A 19,846-nucleotide genomic window follows, 5' to 3' on the forward strand; every position below is an offset into this window, starting at 1 on the left:
AGATCTTCTGAGCCAATCTGTGGTACTGTGGGGTTCTGCCTACTACCCTGCTATGGAGGGACGGTTCAGCCTGAGAAAAGAGAACTGGACCAGTTTGATTTAATTCCTAGGCCGGCTCACTCTGAACCTCTGTGAGGTCCAGTTGTCTTTCTGCTTTACATTTATGAGAGCTCTCTCATTTTCTAATATATTCCAGTGGCTGTTAAAGTTACTCAGGGTGTGGTCTTCAAACTGGATGTTGGTTCTCAAATTGTTACCAGTTGAAGAAGAGATAAGAAGTTTGCCCTACAATATAAGTCAACTCATCACTAAGAACACTATGTAGTTAGCTTAGCTGGTCTTCTCTTCCCCTCCCTTCCTCCCTTCCTCCCTTTCTTCTATCCTTCCTTCCCCTTGTTTTCTTTTCTTTCCTTCTTTTCTTCCCTCTTTCTTTTCATTCAGGAAGTCTGTCTTGATAAAGAAGCAGTATGTTTAATTATATTCTGGTGCAAGATAGAAAATAACTCTAGAAAGCTAAATTAACCCTGGCTTGATAGGAGTGACATTGGGAATATGGAATCTCATACTACCAAGAGTCACCTGCCTTAGATAACAAAGCACTGTTCTTTTTCTCTTTTTTGGGTTTCAGTGTGTCTGTCCCAAAGTCTTATGCTTCCTGTGGTGTTCGGATTTCCATGGTAGGAGTTGGGGCTGCTTCTCTCAGTTCCCTGCTTGCAACTACTGGTCCTTAATATTCATCAAAGCATCTTCCCAACTCTCAAGGAGACTCCCTGGACCCCCGTCTCCTGTGACAACACTTACGAAACTGTTTCACAGTGAATCTGGGCACCAGCTCACCAGCTGATGAGATAGGACACCCCCACACACAAGTTATGCAAAACAAATTTATTATAGATAGAGAGTAAGGAGCAACAGAATCCTAGGATCCACTGTGAGTTGGTTCCACAGTTCAGAACAGCTGCTCGGGGTGGATAAAGTCTTGTCTGTGGGTGTCACTCGCACTGCAGCTGAGCCATCTTGGAAAGCAGTCTACCCTGGGTGTTATACCCTTGGGTCATTTGAGTCACTGGGTGAGAGCATGAAAGGACATCCAGTTTATAGGCAGGAGACTGGAACAGAGCCCAGGAGTTCCAACCAGCTCTCCCTTATCTCAGGGTGTTACATTCTCAGCACATTCTGCCACTGTTCTTGAAAATTAAGTGAGAAATGGGGAAGCACTGGGTTCATGCACCATCATCTGGATGAACGTCCTGGAACACCTACCACTTGTGGAGCTCCAGGCTGACCTGGGAAGGGTGCTGTTCCATTTCTGACAAATAGAATGTGAACACCCCTGGGATTGAGCTCATCTTCTCAAAGCAGTTCCACCGTGCTGTCATCATAATTGCACCTCTGGCCACCCAGAGAGTTCTGGCAGTGGGCTGCTAAGGTTCAAAATCTCAATTACTGGAGTTTCCAAAAGAAGGAAGACAGTTCCCACTGGCCTACCTGAAAAATAGACAAGTTTATAACAGACTGAAAAAAGCCAGTCTATTTTTAAAAACAGAAAGGATTGACAAGGTACACTTCCAGATTCTTCCAGATGAGGCATGCTGTTATGTTAATTTCTTATGTTGTATCCCTTGCTCAGGCAAAATCACCGGTAATCGGAAGTCCCAAATTAAGAGCCAGACAATATTGTCAATATTCACCCCATTTCTTCTGAGAAGCTTCAAAATGCACATCTCTAAGTATGCAATAGAAGTGAAGAAAAGAATTACAATAATAATTGGTAACTTGCCATTAGTTTGAGAATCATGCACAAATACCAACAGTATTCATAGTAGTCCCATTATGCTTTGTTCATTCATTCATGTATTTACAGTGCTTCTGTTGATGTCTAGGACCAGGCTAAACTCTGAGCTCTGTTGGAATGAAGGAATGTCACAGCTGGAAAGGGATTATGAAATAGCATGAGTGTTCTTACTTTAATGCTACGTTACTCTTGCCATCAAAGATGGAAAGGAGTGTGAAATTGTATTAATGTTTATCTTATCCCCAGGTGAGACATCTGAATTTTCGGGTTTAGAAAGGATCTTGGCAGGACATGAATTGCCGAAAGAGATTAATCTGACTCCCGAGCCAAGCAGAATGCACTCATGGCAAAGAAAAGCCATGAACAACGTAAATATTGGATGGAAGAAGTGCCACTTGTGGAAAAGGAACACAAAAGAGCCTCCTATGTGCACTGTAGTTGTCAGGTAGGTGCTGTGCAATTTTTGTCTGAGGCAGACATATTTAGAGATACTCAGAATGAATGTTGATAAGACAGTATGTCTCCTAAAGCACATTTATTGGTTACATATTATTAATGTGGTCAGGCATTTAATACAAACTCTGTTTATTGCTGTGGTTAAAAAAATGAATGAATGTGGTCTTTGAGATCCACAGTGAGTATGGAAACAAGCCCTGTTCTGCGTAAAATCACCTAGGCTCCATTTTTACACATCCCAAGCTGCTGAGGGAGCCTTCAGTGGGAAAAAAATATTACAAGGAGATGGAGCAGGAGTGTGGTTTGCCCACAGCTGTCACATTCTAGGCTAGTGAACAGAGATCCTGGGGGAGGGACCCATCCAGTGTGTGGCAGGGTTCTGTGGCTGCATGTGTCAGGAGACACCAGTCCCCCAGTTAGTATGACCAGGGACTAAGGACACAGTAGTCCAACATGGTAGGACCTTGGCTTTATTCTAAGTCTGCCAGGTTTTACTCTGAGAGAAATGAGGAGCCATTGCAGGGTTTTAGCAAGAAGGGGTGACTTCATCTGAATCAAGTCTTCTCTGGTCTCCAGGGAAATGAGGTGAAAGCAGGAGACCTGCTGGGAGGTTTTATGATCAATGCAAATGAGGGGTAGTGGCCTCACTCAGATCTCTTTTGGTACACTTCTTGCTTATGCCAGATAGAGGGTCTTTCTACATTTATTTCTTTAATACTGCTGCATGCATTACTGTAAAATACCTAGCAAATGTGCCTACACTCTGCATATAAGAGCAGCAATGTTGCTGTTAGGTAGACAGAAGAAATGTATACTTTGCCAGAAAACAGGGTCTTCTCTGATTTGGAGATAACATACAGGGAGAGAATTCCAGATCATGAATTTGCCTATCCTGGAAGCTTCCACTGGGGTCATTGCCATGGTGAGATAATGTACATGTCTGCTTTTTCCCCCAGTGTCCTCAGTGGCACGAATTGCCAATTTGATTTAAAAACCATATTCCATCATGGCAAAGATATGTTATCCAAAATGGCGGTCACTAGAACCATGATGTTTTCTGGACAATGCAAAGATACTGAGCTTTTGTAAAGAGAAGGGTAGAAATTATTTTTAAGTGATGATCCCTAATTACTGAAGAGAATTTGACTATCCTTAGAAGTCCTATTAAAAAATTCAAATTTCACAACCACAAAAGATTTACATACCTCAATCTCAGACCATGATATATTCACATAAAATGTTGTATCTTACTTTTCTTTACATTCTGGTTTTGTTTCTGAAAGTAGAGCTGGAGGATCTGAACAAAAGAAATGGCCCATATTTTCCCACATTTCCTTCCACAAGTGTTCGTTCATTTGCTCTCCTTAAAGGCTGGACTTTGTATTCTCACTGTTGCAGGTTGGGGTTTTTGAGAAGTAAATGCCACGACAGAAATAAGAGTGAAAAATGTTCCCAGGGAGGGAGCAGGGAAGAGGAGCATTGGGTGAGGATTCAAGGGCTGAGGGAATGGGCTTCACTTCAGAGTGAGGAGCTACAGAGTCCCTTGCAGGGGTGTGGATACAGGAAAGGCTGGGGATTCGGGCCAGTTTCCACTCAATCACCAACCCTTTCTTGGTTGTTGCGACTCTAGATCTCAGAGGATCACTGAATTAAGTGGATTAGCTCTGACGATGCCTCCTGGCATCGATGATTCTTTCCCTTTTACCTGGTAACATGACAAATCTGGACACTTGAGAACTGTACCATTCTTAATCATAAATGGAATCATTCTTTGTAACTTAACTGGCACCCTTGAGAGGCTGGCTATTGCTGAGGAATATTAACAGTAAGAGCTTTGTCCTCCTGTAAGTGCCACTTACCACACTATTGATTCATTCCTGTAGGTACCTGTAAAATGAAGCTGAAAGTGTCATAGCACTGACACTGTTGTGAAAAAAAAATGACTGTTGAAATTGAGTTTTGACAGGCATGAAATATCATAAGAGTGTAGTGTGTTTAAATATCAGAGTGACTCAACTATAGAAACTAACCTGGAACCTGGATCTGTTTGGTTTATGTCATATATTCCCACTTAAACAGGACAAGACCTTTCCCTAAATGGTGTCTTAGTCCATTTTCTGTTGCTATCACAAAATATTTGAGACTGAATAATTTATAAAGAAAAGTTAATTTAGGCTTATGGTTCTGGATGTTAGGAAGTCCATCTTTTGAGGGCCTTTATAACGTGTGGCAGTCTGAAGGGCAAAACACATGGAGGAGCCTTGCTTTAAAACAACCCACTTTTTTTCTTTTTGTTTTAATTATACCAGGGATTGAACTCAGCAGTGTTTAGCCATTGAACCACATCCCCTTTTTAATTTTTTTTTTTTTTTAATTTTGAGACAGGGTCTCACTAAGTTGCTGAGGGCCTTGTTAAGTTGCAGAGGCTGACCTCAGTCTTGGATCCTGTCTTAGCCTCCCAAGCTACTGGGATTACAGGCTTGACTCACGGTATCTGGCTACAACCTACCGTTGAAGTAATTAATTCAGTCCTGCAAGAATGAGAATTAAGCAAGTTCTATCAGAATGGCATTGATTCCTCTTAATGACCTAAACAACTCTTAAAGGTCCCACTACCTCTCAATACCATTGCACTGAGAATTAAGGTTCCAGCACATGAACTTTTGGGGGACACATTCAAACCATAGACCTGGCAATTTCAATTTTAGGGTCAGATCCTACAGAGGCCTGGAGGCTTCTGACAAAGTTCCTTCAATTCTATGCTTTGTAAATAAATAATAAATCAGCAGGCACAAAGGCCAGGAGTCCTGGGACACCACACTGGTAAACATTTTCTGAGTGTCTAGAGTTGAGTGTGGTTGTATATTATCCCTGTTGGAGAACTTGGCAGGATACCAACTTTCAGTTTTCTAATACTATAAAATCCCTACTGGATACTGCATGTAAATTATAATTACTTATAAACTGTATTTATTGGCTCAATGTGTCCTATTTATGAGCTCTAGGGCTTAATTTTCTTTTTCTCTTTGGAAAGTGTGACAGATGCAGACTTGACCAGGAGAAGGCTGGTTGTTCCATGCAAGGACTCAGTTTAGATTCCAAAATGTTTCCATTAAATCAATGTGGTAGCAATTGAAGATGAGGGTCAGTAGTCAACATAATTTATTCTGCCTGCCCTCTGCCCATTAATAGACACTCAGAGCCAGCCCTGAAGCCATAATCATTCTTTCTCTGGACCACCAGTCATCTTGATTGCATTTACCATGTTACGGTGTAAGCACATTTGTTTGTTACCCCAATCTAAGCTCTGCACCTGGATGCTGGGCAGGCATTCAAGAAAAACATTTAATGTTGTCTACTGTAACTAATACAAGATAAATTTATTTATTTATTTTCTGTACTGGGGATTGAACCCAGGGGCACTTTACCACTCTGCTATATACCCAGACCTTTTTATTTTTTGTTTTCAGACAGTCTCTTGCTAAGTTGCTGAGGCTGGCCTCAAACTTGGGATCTTTCTGCCTCAGCCTCCAGAGTCAGTGGGATTACAAGTGTGTGCCATCACACCCTGCCAAGTTAAATTTAAAATACAAATGATTAGATGTGGCCAAATGAAAGGTTCCCACTCTTTCCTCCTCCCTTTGTTACTTGTTCCTCCAACCTAGACAGGACCTTTAGAGCTGGAAACTGTGTAAAGCTTAGCTATCTGTTCCTTGAAAACTGAGGACCACAGGAAGCTGAGTCCAGGAGAGGCACAGTTGGTATAGAAGAGCAAGATAAGAAGTAGAGCCACACTTGCACATGTCAAATTCCTGTTTACTCTGATTCACAAAAGTCAATATGTCCACCAATGTCTCCTGGTTCATCTGATATCTTTTTTTTTCTTTTTTTCATCTGATAAGATATTCTGCAAGCTGCTTATTAATTGTTTTTTGAGACAGGGTCTCACCAGGCTGGCCTCGAACTTCTGGGCTCCAGTGATTATCCTGCCTCAGGTATTTTTCAGATGAAACTAACATTTAAATCAGCATGCTGTGAATGAAGCAGGTGCCCCTGCATAATGTGGTAGGCTTCATCCAATCAGTTGAAAGCCTGCAGAGAAATGACCAAGACCTCTTGAGGGGAAGGATTCTGCCTCCCGGCTGCCTTTGGGTTTAATCCTGCAAGAGAGACTCCTACTGGAATTCCCAGTCGATCAGTCAATCCTAAAACTGTCCAAATTAACAGCCCCATCAGTTGCATGAAACAATTCCTTAAAATCTTTCTCCTCCTCTCTTTCCATATATGTATCTGAATTGACACATTCTGTTTTCATTTATGGTCATGTGTCATTTAACTGCAGGGACACCTTCTGAGAAATCTGTCAGGTCACAGGCAATCTGGTCATTGTGTGCACATCCTGGAATGTACTCCCATACACCTAGGTGGTCTCATCAGTCACTCCATGTGACCTCTTGATGCCATCAAGATAGGCGATAAACACAAGATGTGTGAGACTGCTTCACAGTAAACATTATTAATAAGGAGTACATTCTAAAGTAATGAGAAAAGTAAATACATAAATGAGCAACATTATCAAGTATTATGTAATACATAATTATATGTATTAACTTTTATACACCTGGCAGCCAGGTTTGTCAACTCCAGCATCACCACAAATGAAATATGTTGCCCTACAACGTTAGAATGGTACAGCAGCACTAGGAAGTTTCCAGCTCCATTATCATCTTCTGGGACCATAATTACATATGATGTCCATCCATATTGAAGTGTCATTACATGGTGGATGACCCCATAATGACATGCACATACATAGATATAGACATCCTTTTAGTTGTTTCTCTGGAGAACTAACGCTACCATATTCCACATATTCTGCATTTGTAATTCCAAAGAGGCTTAAGTAGCAGGGATTTTTTTCTTTCTTTCTTTTTTTTTTTTTTTGCATAGCCTTCATAGGCAGAATTGTCAGGGGAAGCCTGATACCTGGGAACTGTGCATTTCTTGAGGGAAGGAGGGCAGGACTCATCTCTCTTCTTTCCCCTGCATTGTTCTCCTGGCAACAGCTGCAGTCTGTGGGAGAGATGCTGGGATGCAGAGCAACTAGAAGCCTCAGGATACGAGTTTTGTGATGAGATGGTTCTGACCTGATTTGGGAAATGCACACAGATGCCTCTGGGAGGAGGCATCCGTCATCACGGTGAACCTTCCAGGGGCTCTGAGGCCTGACTGCATATTTTCGTTGCCCCATGCCTGCCGGGCCCATCCCAGACCACGGAAGCCATCTTCAGTGGAGATCAGACCCTGCTATTTTTAGAATGCTCCCAGGTGGTGATAATGTGCAGCCAGGAATGAGAGTAAGTGAACCCTTCCAAATCAGGAGGCAGGGACAAAGTAGTTTTCCCGTGATGGGTAGGGCCTGCCCTTTTCATTATTCCAAGAACAATCACCAGGTATTCACCGGATGCCAGCCCACCTGACTGCTTGCAGGGAAAGTAAGCCTTGAAAAAATGTTTTTCAGTCTGAGGTCATTCATGAGAATAAAGGGGTCACACAAAATGGGGGAAAACAATTCATTCCAAGAAAAATAGTCTAGAATTTAGTGTCAGTTTTTTTTTTTTTTTTTTGGTACCAGGGATTAAACTCAGTGGCACTTAATCACTGAACCACAACCCCCCAGCCATTTTTAAAAATATTTTATTTAGAGGCAGGATCTTGCTGAGTTGCTTAGGGCTTCTTAAGTTGCTGAGGCTGAGTTTGAACTCAAAATCCTCCTGCCTCAGCCTCCCCTGCTGCTGGGATTACAGGCATGCACCACTATGCCCAGTTTTTGAGGAAACAAGATTTATTAAAGGAGTTTCTGACTTATACTTGATAAAAAGAACACTCTCTTCAGAAATAGGGTGGAAAGTCGGGGCAGAAATCACAGACCAATCCACATGGAGAGGCAAGAAGAAGGCCCTCCGGGGACCAGGTAATAGTCAATGAAGGCAGGTGTGAGAAGCCCTTCTAGGGAATTTGCACAGGATCTTATGAGTGGATGGATCTGATCTGGCTGACCAGGGAAGTGTGCCTGCCATTCTTTGGAATTTAGAGACAGGTTCTGGGTTAATGCCTGAGATTTTCCACACCTACCCATTCAAATGGGACATCAGCATCCCCTGAAAATGATGAGCAACATTTTATAGTCCTTCTAGCCATTCAAATCGCTCGTGAAATGGCTGGTTTGAACCTTCCACTTACTTTGAAGTTTCTTTGTCTTATGACTGAGTAGTAGTAGTAGTCCTTTATATATTCTCACTACTTTCCAGAGTAGTTGTGTTAGTCTGCATTCCCACCAACAATGCACATATTGGTGCACGACCTCACTAGCATTTACTGTTGTTTACAATTAGTTTTTATTACTGTCATATACTGCAAACTTATAAATTATTAGTTCTTAGATTTCTTGGATTCCTTTTTCTTTTTGGGTACTGGGAATTGAATCCACATCCCCAGCCCTTTATATAATTTTATTTAGAGATTGGGTTTTGCTAAGTTGCTTAGGGTCTCACTAAGTTGCTGAGACTGTCTTTGAACTTGTGATCCTTCTACCTCAGCCTTCCAAGCTACTGGGATTACAGGTGTGCACCACCATGCCTGGTTCTTTTTTCTTTAATTGTGCTAAGACAATTAACCTGAGGCCTACCTTCTTGACAACTTTTAGGTGCACAGTACATTATTGTTGATGAACAGGTACAATGTATTTCATCGCTAGCGCTTATTCATCTTGCTTGACTGAACTTGTTGCCCATTGATTAGCAACCTCCCAATTCATCCTCCTGCCAGTCCCTGACAACCACCATTCCACTCTGATTCTATGACTTTGACTATTTTAGATGCCTCTTATAAGTGGAATCATGTATTCTTTCTGTGACTTGCTCATTTCTCTCCGCACAATGTCCTTAAGATGTATGCATGTCACACATGCTCAATTTCCATCTTTTTAAAGACTGTAATGTATTCCTTTACCCATTCATCTGCCAGTGGACCTTTATATTTTTTCTAAATCTTGTCTATTCTGACTAGTGTTGCAATGAATAAAGGAGTGCTAGTATCTCTTTGAAGATCCTGATTTTAGAGCTTTTGAAAAAAATACCCATGAGTGAGACTGCAGTATTATATAATTCCCTGGGATTTTTCTATGCAAATAACTATATAATCTGCAAATAAAAGGACATACATCTTTCTTTGCAATCTTTATTCCTCTTATTTTCTTTGTCTTATTTAATGGCTAAGACTTCCAGTGCAATGTTGAAAGAAGTGGTAAAAGCAGGCATCTTGATTTTTCTCAATCCCAGGCAGGGAACAAATCAATACAATGTAGATTCCCTCTATCAGTTTGAGGAAGTTCCCTACTGTTGCTAGTGTGGATAGTTTTTGTCATGAATATATGTTGAACTTTGTCAAATGCTTTCTTGTTAGCTGCTGAAAAATACTAATTCTTCATCTTGCTTATTGGTGAACTGCATAAACTATATATAGCATGAAATATGCCATATAAAGCATTTTAAAGTGCACAGTTCCGTGTCATTGAGTACATTCATACTGTTGTGTCACCATCATCACTACCCACCTCCAGAATTTTGTATCATCTCCACCTGAAACTCTGTACCCATCAAACAATTCCATTTCCATATCCCTACAGCACATGGTGATCACTATTCTAAGAATTTGCTTATTCTATCCACTTTAAATAAGTGGGATCATATTTGTCCTTTTGTGCCTATTTCACTTGACATAATGTCCACGTTGCAGCATGTTAGAATTTCCTTCCTTTTCAAGACTGATATTTTCCATTCTATGTATAGACCACATTTTTTCTATCCATTCATCTTCTGATCCATGAACATGGTATAACTTTTTACTTATTTGTTTTCTGTGATTTCTTTCAGCAATGTTTTGTAGTTTTTACTTTTTTTTTTTTTTTTTTTATACCAGTGATTGAACCCAGCAGCACTTTACCCCTGAGCCATATCCCCAGCTCTTTTTGCTTTTTGAGACAGGGCCTTGCTAAGTTGCATAAGGCCTTGCTAAATTGCTGAGGCTGGCTTTGCACTCACAGTCCTCCTGCCTCAGCCTACGAAGTCACTGGGATTATAGGCATGTGCCACCACACCCACTTTGTACAAGTCTTTTGAGTCCTTGGTTAAATTTATTACTAGTATTTTTATTATTTTTGATGTTATTACAAATGGATTTTGGGTTTTCATATACAAGATCATATTGCTGTGAGCAGAAATAATTCTACTTTTTCCTTTCCTATTTGGTTGCTTTTAATTTCTTTTTCTTGCTTAATTGCTCTGGATATGACTTCCAGTGTTATGCTGCATACAACTAGTGAAAGCAGACATCCTTGTCTTATTCATGATGAGGAAATGTTTTAGTCTTTCATCATTAAGCATATTAGTTCTGTCTCCCTTATGTTATTGATATCAGAAATTGCATCTTTATATAGAATATAGTCTTTAGTTGAGATTCATACTTACTTCTATGCAATTGTCTTCTTTAAATTCTCTAGAAAATAAGTTAAAAATCAAAAGAACAATATTATTTTTATATTTGCTCAAGTATTTACTTTATTGGAGAACTTCATATTTTCCTGTCTTGCAGTTACTAACACTTTCTGTTTAAATGAAAGTGTTTTTTATTTTTTTAAGTATTTCTTACAGGCAGTTGTAGTGGTACTAAATCCCTTAAGCTTTTTTTTTAATATCTTAATTTCTCCTCCTTCTTTGAAGGACAGATCATATTCTCAGTTGACAGTTTATCCTCCTTTAAACAGCATTTTAAACATATCATCTGTTGCTGCTGGCCTGCAAGGCTTGTGCTGAAAAAAATCCATGATAGGTTTATTGAGGCCTAAGGAATGATTAGTTCCTTTTCTCTTGTTGCTTTCATGATCTCTGCCTCAAGCCTTTACCAGGTCTCATGTGTGAGTCTTTAGTCATAGAGTTCACTGAGCTTTTAGGTTTATATACCCGTGCTTTTTTTTCAAATTTCTTTAAGTTTCAACCATTATTTCTTCACCAAATAATTGCTCCTTTCTCTCCTCATTCAGGAACTCCCATTAAGCATTTATTGGTCTGTTTGATAATGTCCCACAAGTCCCTTAGCTTCTGTTCACTTTTTCCATTCTTTCTTCCTTTTGAATATCAAACTCAATAATTTCAAATGACCTTCTAGTTTGTTCTTTCTTCTGCTTGAATTTGCTGTTGGAATCCGTCTTAAAATTTTCAAATCAGTTATTAAATGTTTCAGCTCAAGGATATCATTTTTTATAATTTCTGTCTGTAGTCTCACTTTGTTCATGTATTGATTTCCTGGTTTCCTTTAGTTCTCCATGTTTTCCTTTAGCTCTGAGCATATTTAAGATAGTTGTTTGAAAGTCTTATGTCTAGTAGGCCTGATGCTTGTTTCTTTTAAGATTTATCTATAGAATTATTGTTTATCTTCCCCTACTTATTTGCAATCTTTATATTTTGTTGGAAATTGGGCATTTGAAAAAATAGGCCCTGTCCCAGTCTTTACAGACTGCAAGATGTTTTCTAGTTTGTGGAACCATCAACCCTTGAGATTGTCCAGGATTTCCCAAGTCTTTTATGGGCATGCTTCCTGTTAGAAAGTGTGTTTGTTTTAGCAACTTAGTTTGATTTGGAGAAACTGTCTTGATTTCATGTGGGTGGCTGTTTAAATCCTAGTTTGGTTCTCAAAGCTTTTGCTTTGTTGATTTGTGTCTCTCATTTCTAAACCTAAGGTTTGTACTGGTTCCTACATAGAGCTGGGGGAAGTTCATCATGGGGCTCCGCCTTTGATGCAGCAGTCTCACATTCAGGAGAGAAGAGCCAACTGCTTACTTCCCACAATCTGAGTAGATCATCCCTTTGAGTGCTTTTCTGTATTTTGATGCTTTTCACAATCTACCTGCTTTTGCTTAATCTCAGTATTCTTAAGTTCTTTTCTATATTTTTTCCAGATTTTAGTTGTAATTAGTGAGATGGGCAGACAATAGTTACCTCATGCTATCATAGTGGTACTGGAACTCTTGCCTGGGTTTTTAAATTTTTTCACTGGTATATGAAAACATAAACTTGTACATATTAATGGGATAATATCATGTTTTATCATACACAAATATTGTGTATGTTTAAATAGGTTTAAAGATATTTTTATCTGTTCTGGGTTTTGTCTCCATATTTGGTATTTACTGTGAGTTCAACTTGAAAAGTGTGTTAGCTTTTCATCACTGTGACAGAATATCTAAGAAAATCAACTCAGAGAATTAAAGATTTATTTTGGATCACCATTTCAGAGGTTTCAGTCCAAGGTTGGCTTGTTCCACTGCTTCTGGGCTTGAGGCAAAGCATAAAGAGTATCGAGATGGTGTGGTCATGTGGCAAAGGAGGTTGCTCACCTCATGGCAGCCAGGAAGCAGAGGCAGAGGAATGAGCTAGCATGCCCCAAGTAACCTGCTTCCTCCAACCAGGCCCTGTCTTGTGTAGTTTCTACCACCTCCCAATAACGCCATCAAACTATCCATCAATGAATTAATCCACTGATGGGGTCAGTGCCCTCATGATCCAATCACATTCCCAATTTTAGAGGTGGCCTCACCTCCTAACAATGCTGCACTGGGGATCAAGCCTTCAACACATGAGTCCTTGGGGGACAATCCAGATCCAAGTCATCTCTTCAATTTCTAGGTCTACAATTAAAAATTGTAAAAGCAACAGTACCTACCTCACTTTAAATTTCTGGCATAATTTTTGGGGGTGGGTGATAAAATATAATGATGAGTGCCCAATAAGCATTAGTAATTATTTCTATTCACATATTTTCTATAAGACTGGATATTTTATGTAGTATTACTGGAACAAAAAAGAAAAATTAGAATTAAAAAGTTACAGGTTTGGTGGGTTAGCTACCTGGAAGCTGATTCTTGAAGGCAAGATCAAAATGAAAGAAAAGCATTTAAACAAGCAAAATATTCCATTCTGATTTTGTAGCCCTTGGAATTGCATCTCCAGCCCTTGTCAGTATGGCATGAATCAAAACAGGAGGTGCAAAGGCAGTTATGGCAGCTTGCAGGTGTGCCTCTGCAGGCAAGAGCGAGGCTCCCCAGCCTCACTAGAGCAGGAGCACAGCTTTCCAGTGAAACTACCCACTTTTCCTTTTATGCCTGTTTATTAAATTGTGAAAAAAAGAAGCTAAGATTCTTATTTGTTTCCTAGTAACTTGTCCCTTCCATTTGCTCCCTTGCTAGATGGCTGAAAAAGAACATGCAACCTGTCGAGGACCTCAAGTCTGCAATTCACAAGCTGTCAGTGTTTGGCCCGATTCGGTCAGTCACCCCGTGTGGACGTCAAAGTGCTATAGTGGTGTTCAAGGATATAACTTCAGCGTGTAAAGCCGTGAGTGCTTTTCAAAGCAGGATCCCAGGCACCATGTTCCACTGTTCCTGGCAGCATCGATTCATGTCAAAAGACGTAAGACTTTCGGGGCTGGGGAGATAGCTCAGTTGGTAGAGTGCTTGCCTTGTAAGCACAAGGCCCTGGGTTCGATCCCCAGCACCCCCCCCCCCCAAAAAAAAAAAAAGATGTAAGACTTTCTATTTCCAAAAACCTATGTGGATTCTTAAAGCTTATAAGTTTTTATCTATCAGGGCTGTCAGTGAAATATTATCATCATAATTGATATATGAACACTGGAAAAAGGCTCAATGAAGTTTATTTAGTTCAAATCAGCGCTAACCACATACCCTTCCTTCGATGGTCTTAACTCTGCTGTTAGTGGTCGTCACAGTTTTGACTTTCTGGATATGAAGTTCAAGATGGCACTCATGCATTCCTCTGACAGCCACCTTCCCTGGAGGACAGTGCACTCTTCAGCATTAATGGCGTGTAGCTTTTCTTTCTCAGTACTTCTGATCAACTCCTTTGAAATTCTCAAGGACTGATAAAACAAAACCAACAAGAAGGTTAAGAGTTCTCACAGGAGTGGGATTGCTTGGGGATTCTGGTTCTTATTTCTCTGATGTTCATTTAACTAATCCTGTAAGACACGTGTGTAATAAGGTTGCTTCTCAACCTTTTAGGTACATATGAGTCATCTCAGTAGTTCTGGGGCAGATCTGTGATTATGTTTTTAAAAAGTTTTAGATGGATGCTAAACCTTCTGATTCCAGGATCATATTTTGAATAGCAAGATTAAAAGATCAATCAATCATTAACTACCCCATATAAAAAGAAGCAACAATCTCCTTAATGTGAAACCTATCTGGTTTTTCACCTGAATTCCAAAGTAAAAGGACTCAGCAAATATTGTTTATCATCCTCCAGTTATCCCCCACAAAAACTGCCCCCCCTGCCCTGTATCATAGGAATGAAATGCCTATTTCATAAGTTTTATAAAAACCGTATTTCCAACATTATTAGCTATTTTTAATCCCAAATTTAGATGTGTTTAAAGTCAACCACAAATAATGTCTTTTCTTTATGACTTATTCCCTTATGGTATATACATTTTTCCCCTGGGGAAATTATTTTCAAGGTTCCTACAAGAAAAAGGTGAAGACTAACATTTGGGGGGAGCTTTGCATATGCTTTCAGCCTGGTCCAAACTTCTTTCTGGAAAGTGCTTTCAGGAAAAACTTCAGTAACGAGGCCTTGAGCACATGCCTCTCGTGCTGTTAACTTCTTCCCGAAAAGAAGCATCTCAGCTGCCTGAAATGAAAAGCAAGGTTTAGACATTAACTTAATAAGACAAAATTTTAGTTAACTACAGAACTGACTGCTTTCAGGAGGCAAAGATTTGCTCATGGACTTTTGAGGTTGCTTATATTCTCAATAAAGGGGAAACTGATGACCTCAGAGTGGCAACAGTTTGCAAACTGTGTAGAGACCACTGCAGGCTTCCATCTCTGCAAGGGCGATAAGGGCAGCCGTTTCTGTCCACACAGGTTTGAAGAGGTGAGAATGGGAAGCCTAAGGCAGAAAGGGCCTAAACCACAGCAGCTAAGCTTCTCTGTTTTATGAACTATAATGATTACAAAAAGAGTTTAAAAAAATCTCACGGTATTGGGTCAAATTCTGGACATTTTCAAAATTCCATTAACTGGTGGTTTAGCTCTGATAATTTTCTTCACCTGTACAGGCACTCAAATTAATGATAGTGGACTAAAGCAAAGTGAAGATGACTTAAATTGCATCTCTTAAAAAAAAGTCCAAGAGATGATTAAGTGGATATCCTTTCTCTGTTTGCAATTTGTCTTCCAGAAAAGCAAACACTTCCAAAGGCTCTAAGCCTTAAAGTTAGTTTGGCTCAACTTTCTAAACCTGTAGAATCATTCAGGGTATATGGCAGCAAAATGAGATTAAAAAAAGAAATCTTTTTCAACAAAACATAGCAGCCAATGAACAGGCACGATCACACTCCCAGCCTTTGAAATGTGGAAGCATGCTTGCTAAGCCTTTCCCTATGTCACACTCTCTAGTTGTGTCACAATTCCCTTGGAGTCATGCACCGAGCCTGGGTGACTAGGTTTCCATAACCACAGGGAAAATACCTGAGCAGCCACTTGGCCACCCTGGGAGTTTCAACCTGGAAAAACAGGTTGAGGGAAAGGCTATTGCTACTGGGAGTGGCTTTGAAAAGTCCCATGAGGCCCCCACACCTTCTGGTACTTCATATGACTCTGACAGTGAAGATGCTGGTGACCATTTTCAGTGGATGTTGCTCATCCATAAAGTAATTAAGTGGCCCTCAGCTCAGCAGACCTAGGGGGTTGGGCACAGTTCTTGCCCTTCCACTAATGCCTCAGCTGTGGAGGATAAGATCCTGCATTGCCTGTGATGAGCTAGCACCAGGCAACTGGCTGATAGGAGTGACCCAGTTTGGGGAGCTGCGGAGAGAATTACCAATTTTCTTTAAGACCAGACACTTCCCCAAGCTTGTCTCCTCCACTTTAAAAACCCTTAGTGTTAGAGATCAAATAATCAGTTTCTATTTCTTTTGTACGTATTATAAGGAAAAGAAGAAAGAGGATGGGATTACATTTGAAAGAGGAATGAAAACATTAACTATTACTTTTAAGCTTCCGAGACGTTACCTTGGTGGGGCCCATTATCTTCGGAAAAGTGTAAGAGGAACATCCTTCTGGGCTTTGTCCAAGTTCACTAAATGGAGTATGAAATGTTGCCTATTTGAGATGGGGGAAGAAAAGAAAAAACATTTTCATGTGTGATTTTTGAAAAGTTACTACTTGATCATAATTTCAAAATGCTTAATGAAAAAAGTTTAGATTAGGATTATGTGGTACAATATATTAAGATGAGAGCCACTCTTTTCAAGTCTGTTCAATGAGACAGAGTACACAGTTACTGCCCATGTTCCCTTATGGCCCTCTGTGATCAATCCCTTCCTTCTCGCCGTCTCCATGGAATCACTAACCTGCTTTCTGTCCCTGTGGCCTGGCTCTTCTGGAATGCTACATAAATGGAATCCTGCATTCTACGGCCTTTGAGTTTCACTTCTGCCACCTGGCCTAAGGCTTCTGGGAGTCACCACAGTGCTGCATATCAGCCTGTTTCTTGTTACTGTTGAGTAGCAATCCACTGTGTGGATGTACAATTTGCTTATCCATTTAACAGTAATGCCACTGGTATTGTTTCTAGTATTTTGGCTAATAATACAATTCCTATTTGTCAATTATTCCTCAATGAAGCTGAAGAAGTCAAATCTTTTTCAGATAATTCTAACAAAATAAGGTTGTTGTGAAACTCTGTGTACAAGTGAACATGTATTTTCAGTACTTACTGGTAAATACCCAGGAGGAGAATTGCTGGGCTGTATGGAAAGTGTTCACTTAACTTAAAAGAATCGCAGATTCTGGTTACTTCTACCAGTCCATTTGCTCCACCTCCACAATACACTTTATTATCAAAAGCCCTTTTAATTTTAAAATTAAATATTAAATTAATTATTTTAATATTAATATTTAGTATTGTTTTTAAATTAAATATTAAATTAATATTCGTGGGTGTGGAGTAGTGTCTGTCATTTTAATCTACATGTTGGTGATGATCAATGATCATGGCGAGCATTTTTTCATGTACTTATTAGTCATGCTCCTATCTCCTTTGGTGAATAACTATTTTCTCCTCTGTTTTTAAATATAGACTCTTAACCTTCTTTTTATTGAACTGTATGTTGTCTTTATATATTCAGGTTACAAGTCTTTACCTTTATATATTCAGGTTACAAATCTCATGCAAATAACATCTTCATTTCTATAATGGGGCATTTCTTATACAGTTTTTAGGGCCATTTACTTCATTTTCTGTGGACTATTTATTCTTCTCCATTGCCCATTTTTATATTAGGCTGGTGATCTACTGCTTTATAGATATGCTTTTAAAATATTTTAGAGGGATTAGCCTATTATGTGAGTTGAAAAATTGTTTCCTCAATCTTTCATTTGTCCTGATTTTGCTCTAGGTTCCCCCCCGCAGATTGGTATTAGATACTAAAATGAATCTTGATTTTCCTTATTTCACTTTAAGTTTTTTTCTAGATTTAACAAGTATATTTCTATGTTTCTTGATGACCAATAAATCTTTATGAAGGAGAATTAACTTATAACTGAAACTATGCAAAAGAAAATTTATATTTCATGTCCTATAGTCAAACCTGGTCTTTTTAAATGTATATTTCTCAGGAAATATAAATGTATAATGCATGCAGCATATGAATAAAAATATAAAAGAACATCTTTTTATTATTGTCATTCATCTTTTTCTCCTCTCACAAAGAAATCTTATTCAAGAATAAGTGAGGCTGGGTGTGGTGGTGCATGCCTATAATCCCAGTGACTTGGGAGGCTGACACAGAAGATCACAAGTTCAAAGCCAGCCTCAGAAACTTAGAGAGGCCCCAAGCAACTTATTGAGACCTTGTCTCTAAATAAAATACAAAAAAGGGCTGGGGATGTGGCTCAGTGGTTAAGCAGCCCTGGGTTAAAAAAAGAAAAAAAAGAAGTGAGACGCACAGCCTAAGGAATATTACCAGAAAAGTGAAAGAAAATACCAACCATAGCTAAGGGGCCACAAACTGATACATAAAAACTGATAATCAGCAGCAATTAAAGTGTTTATATTCAGAAATAAAGCAGCAGTGCCTTTGGGACAGTTTCGTCCCCTGTGTGTGCCAGTTTCCCATCTGTAAAATGGGTATGAAAGCAACTATCTCACAGGGCTGTTGGTGGATTATGTGAATGTGTATGTGTGTAATGTGTGTGTGTAATGTGTAGTGAGCATTCAAACACTATTACATAACTTCTACCTGTGCATTAACTCATTTGCTGACAGAGAAGCTAACAAGCATTATTTACCACAGCTCATAAGAAAGAATGGCTAGAGAGAACTAATTACTGTTTTGATAAATATGAACTCATCAATTAATGTATTTATTCATGAAGCTAATGATGATTCTAAGGATTTCTTCTGTGGTGAAAATCAAATGTCCCTCACAAAGTTGCAGATCAGCAAACTTTACTAGCACATAAACAAATTCACCTGAAGAATCTGACAACTCTGGAGTCATTATCAGTTCTACAGTAAATATACTAGGATCAAAGTTCTGAGATAAATGTTCATTGTGTCTTGGCTTACAACGATGAAAACTGGAAATGGCCTGGGGTTCCAGCAGTCAGGGACTGGTTACATTAGATTAGTTACATGAACAAAACACTAGCACTGTTTATCTTTGAGTGGTAAAGTAAGGACTACTTAAAAAAAATACTGTGTATATGTAAGGTGTATATGACATGCTACAATAAAACACATATATAGTGAAATAGTTGCTATTGTGAGCAAATTAATGATCTATCACCACACCTCTACCCCACCCCCAAACATACAAAAGAGCAGGTATAATTTAGCACTTAGCAAAGATCCTGACAACAAGAAGTTATTATTATTATTATTATTTTTTTTTTTTTTCTGTGCTGGGGATTGAACTCAGGACCTTGTGCTTCCGAGGCAAGCACTCTACCAACTGAGCTATCTCCCCAGCCCACGAAGTTATTGTTAACTACGATCCTCACATTGTACACTGAATCCTTTGATCCTGCATATTTACTACTTTGTATTCTTTGACCCATATTTCCTGCCCCTGTGGAATTATTTACATATATATGTATATATATACACACACATATATATTTTATACATATATATACACACACGTGTGTGTGTGTGTGTGTGTGTGTGTGTGAGAGAGAGAGAGAGAGAGAGAGTGTGTATTTTTTTTTTTTTTTTTTTTTTTTCAGCCAGAGTATCACTAAGTTGCTTAAAGCCTTGCTAAGCTGCTGAGGCTGGCCTCAAACTTGTGATCTTCCTGCCTCAGCCTTCCGAGTTGCTGGGATCACAGGCATGTGCCACCCATATCCAACTCCATGGAGTGATTTTTAGCTTAATATTTTTCTTTGTATTTTCTATATTTTTCAAAATCTTATTTCCCACTATGATCGTGACATACTCTGCTGAGTATAAAAACTAA

The 19,846-nt window shown here is 39.3% G+C and overlaps 2 protein-coding genes across 7 annotated transcripts in view; one reads left to right on the forward strand and one right to left on the reverse strand.

Annotated features, from left to right (window-relative positions):
- ECI2 (enoyl-CoA delta isomerase 2) overlaps positions 1 to 19,846 on the reverse strand; it is a 149,172-nt gene that overhangs the window by 119,274 nt on the left and 10,052 nt on the right. For 2 of the 6 annotated variants that reach the window (XM_079146399.1, XM_079146404.1), the window contains exons 8-10: positions 16,398 to 16,487; positions 14,869 to 15,012; positions 14,002 to 14,242 (exon numbers count right to left, since the gene is read on the reverse strand). In XM_079146399.1, the coding sequence (XP_079002525.1) occupies positions 14,087 to 14,242; positions 14,869 to 15,012; positions 16,398 to 16,487 (390 nt within the window). In that variant the 3' untranslated portion in view covers positions 14,002 to 14,086. Of the gene's footprint in view, positions 1 to 13,685; positions 13,825 to 14,001; positions 14,243 to 14,868; positions 15,013 to 16,397; positions 16,488 to 19,846 lie in introns of those variants that run through there. The other 4 variants (XM_079146403.1, XM_079146400.1, XM_079146402.1 and 1 more) reach the window with 4 other exon arrangements.
- LOC306665128 (testis expressed protein 56-like) lies at positions 913 to 13,837 on the forward strand. The gene is made up of 2 exons (XM_079146409.1): positions 913 to 2,240; positions 13,554 to 13,837. Exons 1-2 carry the CDS (start codon positions 2,023 to 2,025, stop codon positions 13,801 to 13,803), a joined length of 468 nt encoding a protein of 155 aa, XP_079002535.1. The 5' UTR covers positions 913 to 2,022; the 3' UTR covers positions 13,804 to 13,837.

This window comes from Sciurus vulgaris (assembly GCF_902686455.1).
Source record: "Sciurus vulgaris genome assembly, chromosome: 7".
Taxonomy (NCBI): domain Eukaryota; kingdom Metazoa; phylum Chordata; class Mammalia; order Rodentia; family Sciuridae; genus Sciurus; species Sciurus vulgaris.